The sequence below is a fragment of the Acomys minous genome, assembly GCF_964271855.1.
Source record: "Acomys minous genome assembly, chromosome: 9".
In the NCBI taxonomy this organism is placed as follows: domain Eukaryota; kingdom Metazoa; phylum Chordata; class Mammalia; order Rodentia; family Muridae; genus Acomys; species Acomys minous.
The window spans coordinates 82,904,262-82,924,498 of NC_140490.1; the positions used below are offsets into that span (position 1 = coordinate 82,904,262).

Consider the following 20,237-nt stretch of genomic DNA (forward strand, 5'->3'; position numbering starts at 1 on the left):
CTTCTGAGTGCAGGAAAACCGAGGGAATGACACTGAAGTCCAGGCGCAAGTTCTAACGCAATGACAGACTCCGCAGGGCTGGGACAGCTCTGTGCCTGAAGGGGAGGCCAGGGCTGGGAACCTGTGTGCTGTGACGCTTCACTGCCCTCTGTCCCTAAGAGAGCCGCTCCTGTCACTCAGGCCTCACTAGCCAATCAGAGCCTCGAGGCGGACCCGGCAGTCAGAATGGGGCTTGAACTTCCGGTTCGCCGCCGCGCTGCCGGCTGGTCGGATGCTGGGATGAGAAAGGGTCTCCCGTGCTGTGCCGCGCTGTGACCCGCTGCCGGGAGCTGTGAGGAGAGCGGGGCGAGCTCGGGATCCGCGCCATGGTGAGCGGGGCCGCCGTCCCCACGCGGGGAGGAGCCGCGGGAGCGCGCGTGGGGTTCGTCCCGGGGTGCGGGAGCCGGCGGCGGCGGCGGCGAAACTGTCATCCGGTGTGATTGCATTTGCTCACCTGAGGTACCTGCACTTCCCAGGCGGAAGCGGGACCTCTGACTTAATTCCTCCCGGGCAGCACAGCCCTTGTGTGAAAACATCCTTGTTGCTGACATCACCACGCACTGCGCTTCCCTGCTGCTTTTACTGTGACAGGGGAAGGCGGACTCGCTGCCTCGCAGAGCCCTGGCTTCTCTAGTGTCTTCTAGGAGTTCTGCGCTGGGCACTGGACACTCAGGTGCAGGATCCGTGTGCAGTTAATTCTGTGCAGGTGGAAAGTCTGTGTCACTAACACATTTGCATGTGGATGCCGCGGGGGTCCAGTCGCCTGGGTTAATAAGGTCATACTGAGTTTTTGTTCTCCTGTGTCAAAACTGACCATTTGAATTGCGTATTTTTATTTAAATTCTCAGTTTGTTCTCATGGTCTGCCAGGCCCTTTATTCTCTCCCAGAAAGTAGTCCGTTTTGTTTCGTTTTTGTTTTTGAATCAGGGTATCTCAGTGTTGACTAGTTTGGCTTAGCACTCACAGAAGTCCGCTTGCCTCTCCTTCCCCAGGCCTGGGATTACAGGCGTGGGCCACCACTGCCCAGCTGCAGAACAGTCTTTATTGCGGTTTTATTAGAAGTGTGAAGTCAGAGGGTGTCACTGTGTGTACTAGTTATCCAGTCTTCTGTTGGTCGTTTTCCATTCTTGTAAAGTGCTCAGGTCTGGGACACTGTTAAATTCCCAGTGGCCCCAGTGAACGAGTCAAGACATGGGCTTAATCCTGATTTAGTTTAGGATTTAGGGCCTCACTGTTAATCCAATCAGAAGGAAAATGACAGGCCACCCAGTGCTAATAACAGAGTAGTTAGCCAGGAAACCAAGAGAACAGAGGCTAGGGTCAGTTATTTCTCCAAACATAGCAAGATTAAAAAAAAAATTTTACTCCTGATCACTTAGCATGGAAACAACGGGTTTATTATTTTTTTCAAAGCCAGATAATAGTTTCTTTTAGGAGAAGTAAGTCTAAGCCTTTTCAACTTGGTAGGACCATTTTTTTTATGATGGACTCTACCGTTGTTTTCATTCGGAAACAAAACCTTTTAATACCGTTAGGTCTCGATCAACCTGTCTTGTTTGCTTTGCAAAGCAGCAGAAGAGGTGCAGTTAGTCAAACCGTTCCTGTTTGCCCACAAAGTTGTCTCCGGAGTCGGTAATATTGTTCCTCTCCAGGCGAATTAAACCTGTAAAGCAGAGCCTGGATGCGGGCTGCCCCTAGGCGCTGCGAGCTTCGTCAGCCAACGGACTGAAGGGCAGCTTAGTTCCTACCCACGTACAGTCGGACGGGAGCCAGGTGTCTGAGCATAACCAGCAATGTGGGCAGAATTCTCTTTGTTTGTTTGTTTGTTTTCTGAGACAGGGTTTCTCTGTGTAGCCTTGGCTGTCCTGGACTCACTTTGTAGACCAGGCTGGCCTCGAACTCACAGTGATCCGCCTGCCTCTGCCTCCCGAGTGCCGGGATCAAAGGCGTGCGCTGGCTGGGAATGTTTAACTTCATCCCAGGGTCCCCTCCTGTGGCATAGAGTCTGAGTCTCCAGGTTTTGCATGTTTCTCCAAGGCCAAAATAGTTTTAAAGGGATTTTCAGGAAGCCTGGGTTTCACACCACTATTATTTTTGAAATGGGAACTCCCTAGTTTCTGGGTAGCCTGGTGAAGGGCAGTTATCAAAAGTCCCATCAATTGGGAGGATGATCTTTTCCAGTGGTGTCCTCCATCAGCCTGTGGGCTGTTCATTTGTTGTTGATCGTGGAGTCGCAGGCAGGAGAGGACCCTGGCATGTCATCAGAATGTCATTGTGCCTCATTGAGCTTAGGGCCCTTTGTCTGCAGCCAGGTCAGAAGCCCAGCACTGGAGGACCGAGGTTTGTAGGGGAAGCCAAATGGTCTCTAGGAGGGCCAAGATTTATTAATGTCCTTTTTCCCCAGTGGTGAGAAGCCCTCCTTCCCTGTACATCATACTGTGGACATGCCTGGTATTAAAAGCATAGTGTGACTGTCTTGTGTATTTGGTTGTAGGCTTTCCTTTTCCCACCTGAGATCCTGGGTCTGATTGGTCAGTCCTGCTTTCTGGGCCCAAATTGTTTGAGATAAAGTAACTGCTGCCCTTCCCATGTACTTGGTTTCATCTTTCATCTCCTGACAGTCATGGGCTAGCATCTGTGTCATCAGACAAGAAGATAGTGGCATTGTTGACAGTGGGTGTCTCAAATCGGACTGGAGGGTGGGCCAGGAGTAGGGCCTGGTACTGGGTCACACAGGCATTAGACAGCCAGTGTTGTGGTGCTTCTCCCAGGAGGGTCTCAACCATGTCATATGATGCTGTGTACAAGATCTAGACGTAGGGTTTTCCATTAAACTTGCAATAGTTGCTATAGACAGGTGGGCGACAGGGTCCAGTCATTTGGACAGGTATGTCGCGGGGCATTCCCATGGCCTCAAAGTTTACGTTAACCCCCCCCCCCTTTTTTTTCTTTTGTTTTACGGACAAACAGATGACAAGGTTTTGACACATCTGGAGATGTCAGGGCTGAATCAGAAGTCAGAGCTGATTTTATAGCCTCCAGTGCCTTTGCTTTAGTCTCAGTCTCCATGAATGGCTCAGTGGTCTGAACGCACAGGATGTGCTGGTGCTCAGAGACAGCAGTGTGCAGTTGTGCTGTGCTCAGGCACTCTTGAACCTGTCTCTCTGTCTTTGGATTTGGGCTCTGAGCAAGGCAGCAATTGTACTGAAACAGGCTCCCTTTGCCTCCCTCTGTCTTCTGGTGAAGATAGGTAGAAATTGGGCTTTCTTAGCGGACACTCTGTAGCCCAAGGTCTGGAATTCCTGTAGAGTCCCTCAGTACTGCTTTTGTCATCTGCTTTTCCAGGAAACCTGTGAGGGAAGGGCAGCAACTCTGTATTTAAGTGTCTTTAAATCCTAGGGCAACCTGGTCCAGGTGTGTTGCCCACTGTAACCTCCCACTGGGTCTATTCACTTAAAAGCAAAGATGCGTTGACTCGACTCTGCCAGTGGGAGGGTGAATACGATGTACACCTGTTTCTCTGGAAGAATCAGGTTCGTGAGACTCAGAGACACCAGGTTTCTTCATAGGCAGGAGCAGCGTATCCCAGAGACTGACAGGGACCCAGGACCTCTGTCTCTTCAAGCCAGGCAGGAAGGACTGCACTTTCCCCTCTTGTTTCCAGGGTCATTGGCTATTGTTTGTCTTTTGATTAAAGGCAGAACTTTCAGCTAGGAGATACGCTTCTGGTAGAGGGTAAGATAGCAAAATTTTGCTGGGTTTCTGTAAATCTAACTGTGTTTTATTATCGGAGAAGGTAACAGTGGTTTTAAGTTTCTGCAAAAGGTCTTGTCCTCATAATCGTTTTTTTTTTTTTAAACACCTTTTGAGCTACCTCCAGCTCCCGGGAACTACTTCAATCTTTTTTTTAAACTATTTATTTATTTATTTATTTTCTAGTACTTGGGGCCAGCTGGGTGGGTGACAAGGGAAATCTTTTTAGCCGCTGTCTTTAACCTTCCTAAAAAGTACGTAGTAAAATTGCTTAGCTTCTCCTTGGCCCCTGTGGACAGAAGGAACACCTCTTCTGTCCTGGCTGAGCTGCCTGGAAGCAATTCCTTGTCGCGCCAGGGCCAGAGCTTTTATTTTTTTCCTAGCATGGTGGATTCTATGGATCACTGGTTGGAAAAGAGACCTACGTTATGAAGGAGAAAGGAGTGGAAGAACGGTCTGTTTCCTTTGGGCTCAGCCCGGGAGGAGCATTTCCCCAACCCCAGGACTGCTTAGAGCAGACGGGGCGGGGAGGGGCGGGGCAGGGTTGGAGAATACTCAACTGGTAGAACAGGTTTTCCCTCCGTGTGCGCGGGCTCGTGGCGGGCTCAGCAAAGGGTGGGGCCTGCGCCAGAGGCCTGGCCCCTCCCACTTCACTGGGACCAGCCCTGTCTGTGAGCTGGAGTCCAAGGGAACAAGCAAGCACTCCTGCGCTCAGAGTGGGACAGGTGGAGGCTTGCTTTCTCTCTCTCCTGCCCTTCCTCCTCCTTTCTTCTCTTGTTGTTCGTTCCTCCCTTCGTTTCTCTCGGTGACCTGGCAGAGCCAAAAGGACTCAGGTCCCCAACAGGAGGAAGCATAGATCTCAAACCAGGTGGGGGCTTTCATACCAGTGAAAGCCACAAAACTGATAGAAACACAGAAAAACATATAGAGACAAATATACACAGAGGGACACACACACGTCAAACTACACAAGCTAAAAAGTGAGGTTAGCACATGAAGTGACTATCCCATGACTATAGACTTTGGTGGGTTAGGTTGTTTGTATTTTTGGTAGATGGTGTTGTCTATGAACTGAGTTTGTTTGTTTGTTTGTTTGTTTTTGGTTTTTCAAGACAGGGTTTCGTTGTGCAGCCTTGGCTGTCCTGGACTCACTTTGTGGACCAGGCTGTCCTCGAACTCTCAGTGGTCCAGCTGCCTCTGCCTCTGCCTCTGCCTCCCGAGTGCTGGGATTAAACGCGCACGCCACCACCCCCGGCTATGAACTGGGTTTTACAGCCTGAATGACACTCTTCCATCATGGAGTCGGTGGCCCTAAGGTCTGAGGTCCTGTTACAAGGCTGAAAAGAAGGTGTATTCTCTTGTATTTGGGTGAAATACTCTGTAAAATCTGAGGTCTGTTAGCTCCAATCTTTTTCTGTTTAGTTTTTTCTGCATGGCCTGTGTGCATGGGTGACGGTGAGGTCTGTCTAGCACTGTCATTGTGTGAGGGCCAATACGTGATTTAAGCTGTACGAATATGGGTGCCGTTTTTTGAGAGAACAGATGTTAGAAATTGAAACGTTGCCTTGGTAGGGGTTTTCCTTTGACTACGTCATTCCTTCCGCATTCCCTTTGATTAATTTGGTTTGGATAGCCTCACGCGCGTTTCATATGCATCCTGGATGAGAGTGAGGCCACGGTGGTTGTTTTTGTTTGTTTTTCCAGGATTTAACTTACACGTGACAGGCAGATAAACGGCCTACCACCAAGTGAGCTTTTTTACAGAGTTTCTCACAGCTGATCATGACAGCTTGCATTTGGGATTCCAGCATGGGAAAAGCTGAAGCAGGAGGATGTCCACCACTAGCTTGAGGCCAGACCCGACCACAGAATGAGACCTCTTTCCAAGAACATAAGACCATTTCCTCAATACAAGACCGAGCTATCACCAGGCCTAAGCTGTGCAAATTCTACAGTGTGTCACCGAGAAATAAAAATACAAAGTTTTCCTAGGCCAGTAGGAAATCAAGTGGCAACACCTGTTACAGGCTTAGACTTTCCAGTGGTAAGAGTTTAAAGACTTTTAAACTAATCTGTTGCTTTCAGTTTATTTTTGCCATATATTATACTTTGATTTTTTTTTTTTCCTGAGACAGGGTTTCTCTGTGTAGCCCTGGCTGTCCGGGACTCACTTTGTAGACCAGGCTGGCTTTAAACTTGCAGTGACCTGCCTGCCTCTGCCTCTCAAGTGCTAGGATTAAAAGCGTGCGCCACCACGCCTGGCTTATGCTTGCATTTAACTAATACGTTTAATTAGCTGAGCATGGGGCTCACACCTGTCATTCTGGTCTAAATACTGAGTTCCAGGACAGATAGAGCTACAAACAGATCCTTTTTCAACAATCACACACAAAAAGAAGACTGTCTTATGTGAAGGAATGAGACCTTCTGTGGGTCAGAACTCGATCCAATAGAGCTGGAGCTGGCTCAGTAGGAAAGGTGCTTGGAATGCAAGCCTGACGGAGCCCAGGAAGCCTCAGCGGGAAGGAGAACTCAGCTCCTGAACATTGCCCGCTGATCTTCATACTCTCAATATGGCACTCTTGTCCCTGCCCTGACACACAGTGTTGTCCACATCCACCACACAGGTACACACAATGCGACATTTAAAAATTGTCTGAATAGAAAAAAAAAAAGAATGCTTTTTGATCTCGGATTATACTTAAGCATTTTGATAGGATTAAAATGTCATGTCAACTTACTCATAAGCATTATATAGATAATTCTTGCAGTGAAAATGAAAGGTTTTTATCTGGCACCGGTTTCTCCATTTGCCCTAGAACTCCTTTTTAATCAATTGGCACCTTTAGGTGTCACTTTAGAGAGATCTTGTTTTGTTTTTTGAGAGAGGATCTCATATGGCTAAGGCTGGCCTTGAACTCCCAGTTCCCTTGCTTTTGCTGAGGAAGGAAGGGTGCCTGGATGGAGTGGAGCCAAGGAACGCCACTAAGTTGCACCGTGCAGCAGGCCTCAAGGGGTTTATTGGGGCTTGTATTCTGGGCGTGTCTCTGAGTTAGGATAGAGGGGGAAGAGAGGGTGGGCCCTGAAAGCATTGGCTGCTAACAGAGGCGAAGCACATGAGCGGAAGTCGCTACTTGTGCTGTCAGTGCAGATGTGTTGCATTTCAGTAGCTGGTGAGAGCCTGCTGTGGGTGGGTAACTGAAGGTGGACTTGGAGGGGCCAGATTTCCAACATTCCTCCTCCTTATTTACTATAAAATGTGAGGAAACATTTAGGTGTGACTTGTGAAACAGGAATGGTGGTGCTGTGCTCTTTAGACTGCTTCCTGCTTTCTGGGAGAGGCAGCATCTTAGGGGCACCGTTGATCCCCATCACCAGGGCACATTTGTCTCCCGCTTGGTGGCTAGCAGTTGGTGGTCCTGTAATAGTAACTGATCAATTGTTTGATTGGAGAGTTTCTTTGAACCTGTCATTGAGAGGATATGCACAACGCAGGGTGCAATTAGTAAAAGCAGGAAGCAGAGAAGAAGGGGGACAGGAAGGGAAGTGTCCACTTCCATATTGGGTTCTTAAAGGCCCAGGGCCTGGATGCATTGAATTGCTCCTCACACTTTTATAGGTCTGCAGTTGTTGGATTTTGTTCTTTAACTATATCCAGTTGGTTGACATTAAAGCAGCATTCCTGTTGGAGGAAAAGGCAAAGGCCACCCTTTTCAGCTGTTAGAAGGTCTAGTCTTGGTTGGTTTTGGAGTACCGCCACAGCCAAGGAGTTAATTCGTTCTCGAAGGAGACACCTGTTGGAGGTCCCGGATGAACTGGGAAGAAAACTGATGATACAAGGCCAGGGATGTGGTCAGTCCTGCTGTCCCAGTGCTGACACTCACAGTTACTCCTGCCACAGCCAGAACGCACAAGATTTGAACCATTGTTTTATTATGTTGGGCAGCTGTTGAGTCCACAGCTGGAATCAGTAGGGGCTTTTCTCCATGGACCACCGGGGGGGGGGGGGGATTAGTGGTGCGCAAAATCCTGACCAAAGAGCAGGAAGGTGATGGCAGACTTGAGTACCATGAAGAACTGAGGTGTTCTGGGTGGTAGGCACTGCGGAGCAGGTGGGTGGTTAAGGGTTCGGGTTTTGTTGCACTCTAAGAAATTTGACACCCATACAAATGTGTCCCTTAAAGCAGTTTGCCATGCCAAATAGGATGATGTGAAAAATGTTGGGAGTTGCAGCAACACCACACTTGGGGCAGTTGGCGAATGGTGAGGTAAAGTTATTTGTCAAGGCTATGAAAGACGCTGTCAGCAGCAGTTGTGAGCTGGTACCAGGAGGGACACACAGCCAGCACTCCCCAATTAGGCCAAGTTGGGCGACATTAATGATCCGGTAGGCAGGGGTCAGAGTCTGAAGCAGGAGACAAAATGAAAGGTTGGTATTGTGTAGACAAGGAGATGCTAAAGAGGTTATGACCTTGGGGGATGCTGAGTTACCTCCTCTAACTCTCTTATCTCTAAGGCTTGAATACTTGGGGACACATTTTCTCTTGATTTTAATTAGGCCAGAGGTTGAGGAAATGGTAGAGCTTGTTGACAACACTGGTTTCCTGTGTGGGGTCCCATGGGTCCCTGCTACAGAGGTCGTTGGTCCCGTTTCAGTGATGGTGGAGGGCGTCAGAACTAGGGGGCACATATGGTGAATGGTATTGGCAGCTCCCATGTCTGCCTGTTTACTATTTACAGTCCTCTTCTGTCTCGTCATAGAGGAGGTTTGCAAAAAGGTCACTAAATGAAGGAGAAAGGGTGGATGGGGTGATGGAAATGGTAATTGGCTGCTAACGGCCTGCTACAGGGCAGTTTCCTACCGTACTTGGAGGGACTGTTTGTTACAAGTGAGCGTTTCCTGAACCTCGAATCTCTGTATGTAAGAGTTGCTCTAGACGGAAGTGAACAAGAGCAGGTGAGGAGGAAAAGTCTACGTCATTAGAGTCCAGCACGGCTGCTGTCGTGAAGGCTCATTCTTCTGGAACTTGGACAAGGTGGTTGATCTCAGTGTCCTCCAACACTTAGCGGAGCAGGGCCCTGTTGGGGTTGGTATGTAGGGAGGGAAGTTATCTTGAAGTGGAGGAGTGAAGGGTTTGAGGTGGGATATGTGAGTCCAGTGACAGAAGCTGTCAAGCTTAGCAGCTGTGGGGGAGTCAGAAGAATTACCTTGGAGGGGTCCTGCCATTTAGGATAAAGGGGTGAGGGACATTGGTCCCCAGTGTTGCTATGGACTGGAAAGGAGTTAGTGTGCGGCTGGGGTAGGTAGCGGTCAGTAAAGTTCCATAGGAGGAGCAGAGATGGCAGGGTAAGGAGGTGAGAAGGTGATCAAAGATTGGCGAAGGTCTGGGAAAGACAGGGTCAGAACTAGTCATCCATCCATGAGCTCAAATGGTGGTCCCCTGGGGAGAGCTCTTAGCCCGAGAAGGGCCAGCGGCAGGAGTTTCACCCAAGTGAGGTGAAGTTCTTGTGAGACGTTTACAAAGATGTCTTACACGGAGTGGCTAGTTCGTTCTGTTTTTGGTGTTTAACATTGAAATGTCAAGGGATGTTGAGGGTTTGGGAAGTCTGAGAGCTGAGCTTAGGGCCGTTATCCAGCTGGAGGGAGCCAGGCTTGACCTCAGAGGAGAAGGGCAGAGACGGCCTTGTCTTGTCCCCTTTTGTTGGGGGTGACAGTGCCTCTACCCACTCCGAGAAGGTGTTCATCAAGAGCAGGAGGTACCTACCACATTTAACTGAGCACGTGGGCAAAGTCAAGTTGCCAGTCAGTTCCTGGGAGAGAGCCTCTGTCCTAATGGGTAGGGAAAAGGGGGGCTACAATAATGAATTGGGGTCTGACATTTGACAGATTTTACAAGAGGCAGTAAAAGCCCTGAAGAAATGCAAGTTCAGCCAGGCGTGGTGGTGCAGGCCTTTAATCCCAGCACTTGGGAGGCAGAGGCGGGTGGATCGCTGTGAGTTCGAGGCCAGCCTGGTCTACAAAGTGAGCCCAGGACAGCCAAGACTACACAGAGAAACACTGTCTCGAAAAACAGAAGAAGAAGAAGAAGAAGAAGAAGAGGAGGAGGAGGAGGAGGAGGAGGAGGAGGAGGAGGAAGAGGAAGAGGAAGAAGAAGAAGAAGAAAAAGAAGAAGAAGAAGAAGAAAGAAAGAAAAAAGAAGAAGAAGAAGAAATGCAAATGTAGGTGGGGCTTAGTGAAGAGACAAGAGTTGGCTGTTAGGATGAAAGAGCTGTGTAGATGGGACAGAATTTGTCAGGTGTCAAGGGGTGGTAGAGGGGATGGGAGTAGTAATGTGAGGATGCCCTGCAGTGGGTGAGACGGGTGTGGGCCTCCAAGGGCTGCAGCTCTAGCCTCCTGCTCAGTTTGAGTATTTCCCTTCGAGGTGATGGAATCATCCGTCTGGTGGAACCGGCAGTGGACAGTTCCTAGAGTCACGGGGAGATGGGTGGCTTTTAGCATGGCCATGATTTGGTCTGAGTTGACCATTGATTCTTCTTTCATTGTAAGTCGTTCACAGTCTTTCCAGATGGCAGTGTGGGGTGAGGCCTTTTAGTTCAGCCTGTTGATTAGTGGTGCGGGCAGGGAGAGCCTGTATTTCAACCACTTCAGTATCTGACACACAGCACCGCCAGCTTCTGGGCCCCTTGTGTACAAAGGAGCTGCCGACCGTGCACTAGGCATAGATGGCCTGAGGCGAGGTGCTGCTGCTGTCTGTGTGAGGCATGGAGCACTGGATTCTCTGCGGTTTCAGTGCAGGAATGAGATGGGGAATGGTTTGTGTTTGGCAGGGGAAGATGTGGCGTGAGCATGATTAGAAAGTGAGTGTGGCATCTGCTGCCGCTGCTGCCTGGAGAGAGAGAGGGCCTAGAAGCAAGGTAGAGTTCATAAACCCATATATGTTAAAGACGTAAGATATCGGTAGGTGACCCAAAAGTTGGTGTTTTGGACTTGTGAATAAGGAGCTTGGCAGTTGCCACTGAGCTTATACAGGATGCCCATCTCGAGGTGGTGAAGTCTGATTTCTTTGATAAGTATACCATGGGTGCTAAGGGAGGTCCCAGTTGGTGGCCCAGGACCCCAAAGGTGTATCTCTTCTTACACAGAGGGGGAAATGGTGGGTTAGGTTTCAGGGGTTTAGGCCCTGCGCCTGAAGAACGGCCTGCCGGGGCTTCTGAAAGGGCTTGGTAATGGCTGTGAGAAAGGGGTTCATGTGAGGGACAAAGGGCTGTGTTACATAGAGTGTGAGCAAGTAGGGAAATGGGGTGCAGCAGCTTAAGACGCCAGCTGCTCCTAAGAAAGATGAAGTCTCCTTTTTGGTGGAGGGGACCACGAGGGACTGAACTATGTCTGTTCTATCCAAGGTGGTGGCTTTGTGGATTGGGGTCATAGTTAGCCCCAAGTAGGTGACCTGAGGTGTGGACACTTGGACCTTAGACAGTGAGCCTCTAGCCCCAGCTGGACAAGAAATTTAGAAGAACAGAGGTGTTAGTTTGGCTACTTTGTAGAGACAGAGTGCAGAGGAAAAGGTCATCTACATTTTGTATAAGTTTAGATTGGGGAGAGACAAAGAGACCGGATCTGAGGCCAGTGTCCAGCCAAATAGGTGTGGGTTGTCCTAGAACCCCCGGGGTACGACAGTCCAGGTGAGTTTGGTAGAGATGTGGGTGTCAGCATCAGTCCAGCAAAGACGTTTGGTGACTTGATGTCTATGGGGATAGAGAGTAAGGTGTCCCTGAGACTCAGGACTGAGAAATGGGAAGTCCTTGGGGGAGTAGTGAGAAGGAGTGTGTAAGGACACACAACACGGTGGAGGGGACCACTGCAGAATTGACAAGCTGGAGATCTTGAACCGGGCAGGAAGTCCCATTGGGCTTTTCCCCCCTAACTTTTTATTGGTTCTTTGTGAATTTTACATCACGCACCCGGCATCACACAGCCTGCCCCAAAAGAAAACAAACAAACAAACAAAAACCTTTGCTGTGGACGTGGCAGTGTGTCCTGGTGTGTTACACTCTTTTGTCCCTTTGCTGTGGATGTGGCAGTGTGCCCTGGTGTGTTACACTCTTTTGTCCCTTTGCTGTGGACGTGGCAGTGTGCCCTGGTGTGTTACACTCTTTTGTCCCTTTGCTGTGGACGTGGCAGTGTGCCCTGGTGTGTTACACTCTTTTGTCCCTTTGCTGTGGACGTGGCAGTGTGTCCTGGTGTGTTACACTCTTTTGTCCAAGCAGCTTTCCCTGCAGATGATCAGTGCAGTGAGCCATTGTCTGGTTCGAGGCCTCTGGCTGCTGCTGCACTGTCAAACCTGGCTCCTCCCTGGGACTCCTGTAGGCTGTGCTGTGGTTGCCCTGTGTCCTGGGGATCGTGCACCTTTGGTTTTGTTGAACTAGCCCCATAGATGGGGTAGATGTCGGGGCCAGATCAAAGCCCCGGATCTGGGCCTGGGTGGTGGCTGAGTTGCTCTACCTGACAGCTCTCCCATGCTCATGTCATCAAGGCCAGCTCTCTGGCCCCTGTGCGGCTTTGGCCAGCTTCCCAGCACTGCCCAGGCAAGGGCAGGGCCTGCTGCAGGAGGCAAGGGGTCCAGGTAGAGAGAGGATGGCATCTCTTCTGAGACCCCCTTGCTCATGGACCAGCATTCTTGTGCTTCCTGGAAAACACAACCTGCTCACCTAAGTACTGCCGCTGCGGGGCCTGCTCTGCACAGCCCTCAGCAGTCCAGGTCACAGACGTCTGCATGGCCTTTGGTGGGAACAGACCAACAGACCCCCGCTGCTTCAGGGCCACAGACTCAGACAGGGCCCTAAGAAGCAACACTGGCCAGGCCCTCACCGTGGCCTCAGGCGGCATCACCAGCTACTCACACCAGACTGTTACTCAGGAGTTCTGTTAGGGATGGATGCCAGGGCCCATGCATGCTAAGCAAGTACCCTACAAACAGCTGTGCCCCTAGCCTCTGTGTGGGCTGGTTGGTTGGTTTTATTTTGTTTTGTTTTTTTCAAGACAGGGTTTCATTATGTCCTCTGATTGTCTTGAAACTCACTCTGTAGACCAGGCCAGTCTTGAACTCACAGAGATCCGCCTGTCTCTGCCTCCCTAGTGCTAGGATTAAAGTCATGAACCACTAAGCTGAGTTTGGACCTTTCTGACAGTTTCATACTGCAGCCAAGGATGGCCTGGGACTACCCACATATATTGACAGCCCAGGCTTGCCTTGAACTTGAAGCAATGTTATGTTTTGTTTTTCCAGCCTCCTAAGTGCTGTGATGATATCCATGTAGCACTGGGAGGGGCTTAAGGATGATAGAGATGGAATCCTGAGCCTTGCTTGGGCTAAGCAGAAGTGATGTCAGAATGGAGCTGCATCCCAACCGCCAGCCAGATTAGGAATCAGGCAAATGAGGATGACCCTGCTGTAACCTTTCGCCTTTCTCTCCTTCTTTCTACAGAAGCTTCACACAAAATTTGATTTTCATTTTTCGTGTTTGTTTCTTTATGATTAAATGTGCCACTGAATACCTTATAAACTAAAAACCCAGAAGACAGATAACCCCTAAAACACAAATAAAAATGCCCTCCCTTCAGGGTGTGGTCAGGCATTCATTTAATCCTGGGTAGAGATGGAGGCAAAAGACAGCCTATTCAAGGACATCTTTAGCGACACAGCTCAATTTCAGGCCAGCCAGGATTATATCAGCCGCTATCTGAGAACACAAACCTGCTCAGAGGGTAACGCCTGATGATGTGAATTCAATCCCCGGGCCCCTCATTTTGTCCAGAGACGGACACATTCACATTGTGGTAGATAACAAGTGTCCACAGACACATGCATGGCCAATAAATGTAAATAAAAATGTAAGAAACAGAACAAACAAGACTACAAAAATATTTTCAGTGTTTATTTTCTTTTCCATTTCAGACAGAGTCTCACAGACTCTTGCTTGTTTTCCTGGAACTTGCTATATAAGCCAGGTTGGCCTCCGCTTCCCCAGTAGTGACATAAAAGTGTTTGTCATTGCGCCCAGCCTCAGGGTTTACTATTAAAATGTCACTACCTAGAAAATGTTGTTTGGTAAGGGGAAAAAAAAATACAAGGCTAACCTCAGCTACTTACTCAACTTGAGGCCAACCTGGACTACTTGAGACCATGTCCCTCCCAAAACAAGTGTGTGTGGTGGTGGTGCGCAAGTGTGGTGCCAGGAGGCGGGAGGCCACGGCAGAAGGGTGGAAGGAAGTTCAACCTAGTCTCCTCATAGAGTTCTCGGCCAATTGAGCCTACCTGAGGAGACCTTACCCCACCACCAGAAGATCAAAGAGGTCATACCCCCTAAAACCGAATACCTACAAGTGGGTACAGTGCCTGCTTCTGAGGCTGGTGGCTTCAGTTCAATCCGTAGGACACACACAATGGGGGGGAAAAAACCAAAAAGCCAAACCAAACAAAATAAAACCCCAAAACATCTCTTACAAGTTGTTCTCTGACTTGAATATGAATGGACCTTTTAAGCCACCAAAGATGGAAACCAGGGAGCCGGGGATGTAGGTCAGGGCTAGAGCGTGTAGCCTAGCATACACAATGCTCTGGGTCCCACGGTAGCACCTCACAGAACATGAGCTAGAACCCTTCCATGTTGCCCCTGACCCTGCACCTCCCTGTGTGGCCCGGGCTTGTCTGTGTGCTGGGGTGAGAATCAGCTGTCTGCTTGATACACTGTTGAGAAATCTCCTGGGGCCTCAGGGTAAAGCTGTCCTGATGGAGCGTAAGTACTGACGGGAGAATGAATCACACCCCTCTCCCCCAGGAGTTACGTCCAGCAGGTCATAGGCCCTGATGACTCCTTCCCATCCTCCCCCACTGCAGAAGACACTCATCCAATTTAAGGTGAGTCACCAGTGGTCCAGCTAGTCTATGTGAACTGGGTGCAAGTTAGAGTCATCCGAGAGGAGGGAGCCACAGTTGAGAAAATGCCTCAGTAAGGTCAGGTTGCAGGCAAGTCTGTAGTGTGTTTTCTTGATTAGTGACTGGTGGGGTGGTCCCAGCCCATTATGGGTAATGCTGTTCCTGGGTTGGTGGTTGGTCCTGGGTAAGAAAGGAAGTTGAGCCAGCTACGTGGAGCAAGCCGGTAAGCAGCACCCTCCATGACCTCTACATCAGCTCCTGCCTCCAGGCTCCTGCCCATTTGAGTTGCTTTCCTAACTTCCGTGATGAACAGTGACGTATAAGCCAAAAAAACGCCTTCTTACTCAAGTTTATTATAGCCATAGCAACCCTACAGTGATCAGACACCCCCTTTTGAAAGAAAAAGAAATCACCCTCTTTCCTGTTCAGATCTGCTTCTTTACTAACTATCCAAACAGGAGTGGCATATCCTGTCTCACGGTCAGATTCATAAGCATCCATCCTAAGCCTGGCTTCTGGTAGACACTAGTTAAATGTTTCTTGTCGTGGCATTGTCACACAGGCCTGAAATCCCGGTGCGTGGCAGGCTGAGTCAGGGCGATCGGGAGCTTGTGCAGAGCTCACTCTGTGGCTGAGTCAGGGCGATCGGGAGCTTGTGCAGAGCTCGCTCTGTGGCTGAGTCAGGGCGATCGGGAGCTTGTGCAGAGCTCGGCTCTGTGGCTGAGTCAGGGCGATCGGGAGCTTGTGCAGAGCTCGGCTCTGTGGCTGAGTCAGGGCGATCGCGAGCTTGTGCAGAGCTCGGCTCTGTGGCTGAGTCAGGGCGATCGGGAGCTTGTGCAGAGCTCGGCTCTGTGGCTGAGTCAGGGCGATCGCGAGCTTGTGCAGAGCTCGGCTCTGTGGCTGAGTCAGGGCGATCGGGAGCTTGTGCAGAGCTCGGCTCTCTGGCTGAGTCAGGGCGATCGCGAGCTTGTGCAGAGCTCGCTCTGTGGCTGAGTCAGGGCGATCGGGAGCTTGTGCAGAGCTCGGCTCTCTGGCTGAGTCAGGGCGATCGCGAGCTTGTGCAGAGCTCGGCTCTGTGGCGAAGGATAACCTCAATATAGTAAGTGGTGAATACATAGTTCTTGCGTTCGACCTTTGGTGAATTTAGCTGTTGGCGTCCTGTGGGTGGTATGACCTCTTTCTTGATGACCAGGACAGTTTACACTCAAGGGGATGAAGAATTAAGGATGTTCAGGTGTTGTGTTGGCACCATTGAAGGATGCCGATCACCGCCACCCCTACCACTGTCTCTTCTCCCTTCTTTGAACAGAAACCGTGCCTCAGTGTAACATCCTGGAAGAGGGTCCAGCCTGGCCTCACAGTCCTGTTTAATGCTGTTGCCACACACAGTCATTAGACCTCCCTGACTCCTGAGGGTGTTTTAAGCAAGCATTGAGGTGTCCAAAAACCATGGCAAATGGCATAAGATTCAAATCGGCAGATCTCAGAGATGACGGGGTGAGTTTTCTTCTCTGAGTTCTTAACAGCCTGGTGTAGCCTAGGTACTGTGTTCTCCCCATCCCAGTGCCTGAGATTATAGTCAGGTTTACTCAGTGACACTGTGGGCTTCTCATACAGCACAAGCTACCAGGCAAGCCCTTCACCAACCAGGCTAGGTAATCCACTGAAAGACCATATAAGTGTTCTGTGTCTTTAATCCCAGCACTCAGGAGGCAGAGTAGGAGGTGGAGCCATGAGTTTGAGGCCAGCCTGCGGAGTTCCAGGACCGACAGGGCTACACAGAGAAACCTTGTCTCAAAAAGTGGTAGACAGGCAGACAGACAGACAGGCAAGTTGTATAAGCTAGGCATGGCGACCCAGTCTTTTATTCCCAACCCTCAGGAGACAGAGACACGGAGACTTCTGTGAGTTCAAGGCTTCAACCCATCTGAGTGGCATAGTGAGACCCTCTCTCAGAAACAGACAGGAAATGTCAGTGACAGTAGTAAAGCCAGTGTTTGGAAGCTGCTTTTGTAGAGACACTCATCCTCCCTGGAGTGCACGAGCTGGTTAAAGAAGGAAACAGGGCTGCTGTCTCTACATTCCCTTCGTATCTGCATGTCTCTTTTCTTTGGTTCCAGGTAGAACAAACCATCCAGTGACAGAGACCCTCACACCCCCACCCAACTATTACACACAGCAGATGAGAAGAGTTACCTTCCGTGATGGTGAGGCTGCACCCTGGAGCTTGAGTCATCACCTTCCAAGAACCAGATTGATCCCATCAAGAGTGACAGTGATGAGGGCATGTGACCACATTCCAGAAGCAAGAGATGAGATGACCAACCAGACGTCCCTCAATTGGAACCAGTTAATTATGCGTTCCCGTGGTCCACCCCAGTTCTTTCTTTACTGAACCCCAGAGCTCACACCAGTAGCTCTGGAGTCCCTGCATGATGAGCTAGTGCTTTGCCAACTCAGTTACATGCCCAGACCTATGCAATTAAATTAACTCATCAAGTCTGCAGCAGAGGGATGACCTTCATGTCTGGATTCTCCTTTTCTAGGCGCTGGGCTTAGCGCTTTGAGGTACCACACTAGGGCTCAATCTCAGTCCCTTTTCTTCACCTTTCCTGGTCTCTTGCATTTATATGTAGTGGATACTTAGTGGAATCCAGCCTGCTGGACCTACCTAGGTCAGGCTTTTCTTCCAAAAGCCTTGGTAACAACGTCTAGACGTTTCTCTCTAGCTGGGTTGTTTCCCAGCAGACTGTTCACCACTGTGTACTGGGGGTGTCTTGTTTGTCTCTGTGGCTGACATGTCCACATTCACAATTGCAAAAACTAAATCAAGGTTTTGCTTCAAGTCGCAGTGTTCAAGATTGCACCTGCTTTCCCCCCACCCCACTCCACCCGTGTTCTTCCCCCCAATTGATCCGTATCTATTTGTTCCTCCCAAGTGGGTCTCATTTTAGTCAGTGAAGCAGCCCTGGCTTCTTTGCTCTAGCACCATTCCTTAGCTGTAAAGCATCTCATCTTTCCCTCATCCCTTTACCTGGCTGTCCAGTGGGCCCGTCCACACTGTGCTCTTCTGTAAGGACAGGTGGGATGCCCGGCCTGTGTTGTCTGACCCCATGTGCTGGGCATCAGAGTCAGAATCCTGCCCATCAGAAAGATCTGCTCCAAGGACACCGAGCCCGTCATCCTTTATTCACTTGTGCGTACATTTTTCCGTTTCTTGGCTTTACTGGGTCCTCACAGCCTTAATGCCATTAGCTCTTCTAGTCAGTCACTCTACGGATTCAGGCGCAGTGGATTCTTTCTCCCATTTTTAATAGGATACTAAGATCCATCTTAATCTTTTAGCTGTAGTCTGGCTTTATTTTTGACATTCTCCACTTGATAAATTCTATAGGGTTGTGGTGTTCTAAACACAAATCTGATCTTCACGTTTTCCAGGTATCAACCTTGAAATAACTTCTCATGACTCTAAGATACTAAGATAGTGGGTACCAGCATCTTGACACCACCCTCACAGTTCAGGTTTTACTTGGGGCCACTTTTGGTTAAGAATACCAGTGTGTACCCTATGAGCATATAGAGGGGGAGGTAATCCCCCTCAGGAACAGTCATAGGGGAGGGGAATAAGGGGAAATTGGGAGGGAGGGAAGAATGGGAGGATTCAAGGGATGGGATAACCATTGAGATGTAACAAGAATAAATTAATAAAGGAGGAAAAAAAAAAGAAATCTTTTAGAACTTAAAAAAAAAAAAAAAAAAAAAGAATACCAGTGTGAGCTGGGTGCCAAGTCCCTGCACTTGGGAGCAGAGGCAGGTGGACCGCTGTGAGTTCGAGGCCAGCCTGGTCTACAAAGCAAGTCCAGGACAGCCAGGACTACACAGAGAGACCCTCTCTTGAAAATCAACAAACAAACAAACAAACAAACAAAAAGGAATACCAGTGTGTTGAGTTCATTGTATAAATATCTTTTCCCCCCACTAATTTATTTAATCACTTTTCAGCCTTGTTGCAGCTCCTCTCCTCCCATTCCCACCCTCTCACACACACACACACCCATCCCTCTTTCCCAGTCTCAGAGAAGGGACGCCCCACCCCCACCCCCCAGCGCACCACCCCACCCTGGCACCTCAAGTCACAGCAGGACTAAGCACGTCCTCTTCCACTGAGGCCAGACAGAGCAGCCCAGCTGCGGGAAAGGGATGCAGAGGCAGCAACAGCAGAGACAGCCCCTGCTCCTATTGTTAGGGGAGCCACGTGAAGGGTTGCGTATCTGCTGCCTATGTGTAGGGGGCTTAGGTCCAGCTGGGGTTCAGTCTCTGGGAAGCCCCCACAGGCCCAGGCTAGTTGACTTTGTAGGTCTTGTGGTGTCCTTCCTCCCGCCCTTCCACAGGGCTCCGTAAACTCTGTCTACTGTTTGGCTGTGCGTCTCTGCCTCCGTTTCCATCAGCGGCTCAGTGGTTTTGGGTTTTTTGTTTGTTGGTTGGTTGGTTTTTCAAGACTGGGTCTCTCTGTGTAGCCTTGGCTGTGCTGGACTCACTTTGTAGACCAGGCTGGCCTCGAACTCACAGTGATCCGCCTGCCTCTGCCTCCTGAGTGCTGGGATTAAAGGCGTGCACCACCACGCCCGGCCTTAACAGCTCAGTAGTTTTAACAGCATCCCTTCAATCCCAAAACTTTGGAGGCAGAGACAGGTAGATTCCTGTGAGTTCTGGGCCAGCCTGGTGTAATGGTTCCAGGCCAGCGAGAACACATAGTGCAGTACTGTCTCAGCAACACAACCAAACAACAAACAGACGAAAACAGAGTATGTTAATTTTGATAGGCTAGGCCAAAAGGATGTCTCAATGAGCAGAAGTGTTTGAGGGCTTGAGATACACATGACCATGTGAATTAAATCTCCCGATACACCTAAAGCCTCTAGGGAGAGACTCCATGGAGTTGGGTTTTTTGTTGTTGTTGTTGTTGTTGTTGTTTTTAGTTCCAGAAGCAATGTATGCATTGTCCCGCCCCACCCCCACCCCTCTGCACACTGCATAGAAACATGATAATAAAGTCTCGTCTCTACTTTTTTCTTTTCTATGTTCTGACTGCAGTTTCCTGTTCTAGCCCTTCACCTCCACCTCAGCCCCATGCATTTCTCCTTGTGAAAGGGGAGGCCTCCCATGGATAAAAACCAGCCGTGGCATATTAAGTTGTCGTGATACTAGGTGTTTCTTCTCCTGTTGAGGCTAGACAAAACAGCCCAGTAGGGGGCAAGGGTCCCGCTGTTAGGAATCCCACAAGAAGACCATGCTACACAAGTGTCGCACATGTGCCGAGGGCCTGAGTCTGTCCCGTGTCTGCTCTCTGGTTGGCAGGCCAGCCTCTGTGAGCACCTGGGGGCCAGGTTAGTTGGTTCCGTAGGTTTTCTTGTGCCCTTCTTTACCCTAGGACATCTTGCAGGCAGTTGAAGGTGTTGTGGGTGGGTTGGTGTCCCAATCCTGTCACTGAAAGTCTTGCCTGGTTAC

General features: G+C 49.7%; 1 protein-coding gene across 2 annotated transcripts in view; it reads left to right on the forward strand.

Annotated features, from left to right (window-relative positions):
• The first annotated feature begins 219 nt into the window (after window positions 1-219).
• Window positions 220-20,237, forward strand: part of LOC311604960 (uncharacterized protein) — a 32,779-nt gene continuing 12,761 nt past the window's right edge. The window contains exons 1-2 of one of the 2 annotated variants that reach the window (XM_084795213.1): window positions 220-368; window positions 5,497-5,836. In XM_084795213.1, coding sequence (XP_084651339.1) covers window positions 5,663-5,836 — 174 coding nt within the window. In that variant the 5' untranslated portion in view covers window positions 220-368; window positions 5,497-5,662. The remainder of the gene's footprint in view (window positions 369-5,496; window positions 5,837-20,237) is intronic. The other variant, XM_084795214.1, reaches the window with a different exon arrangement.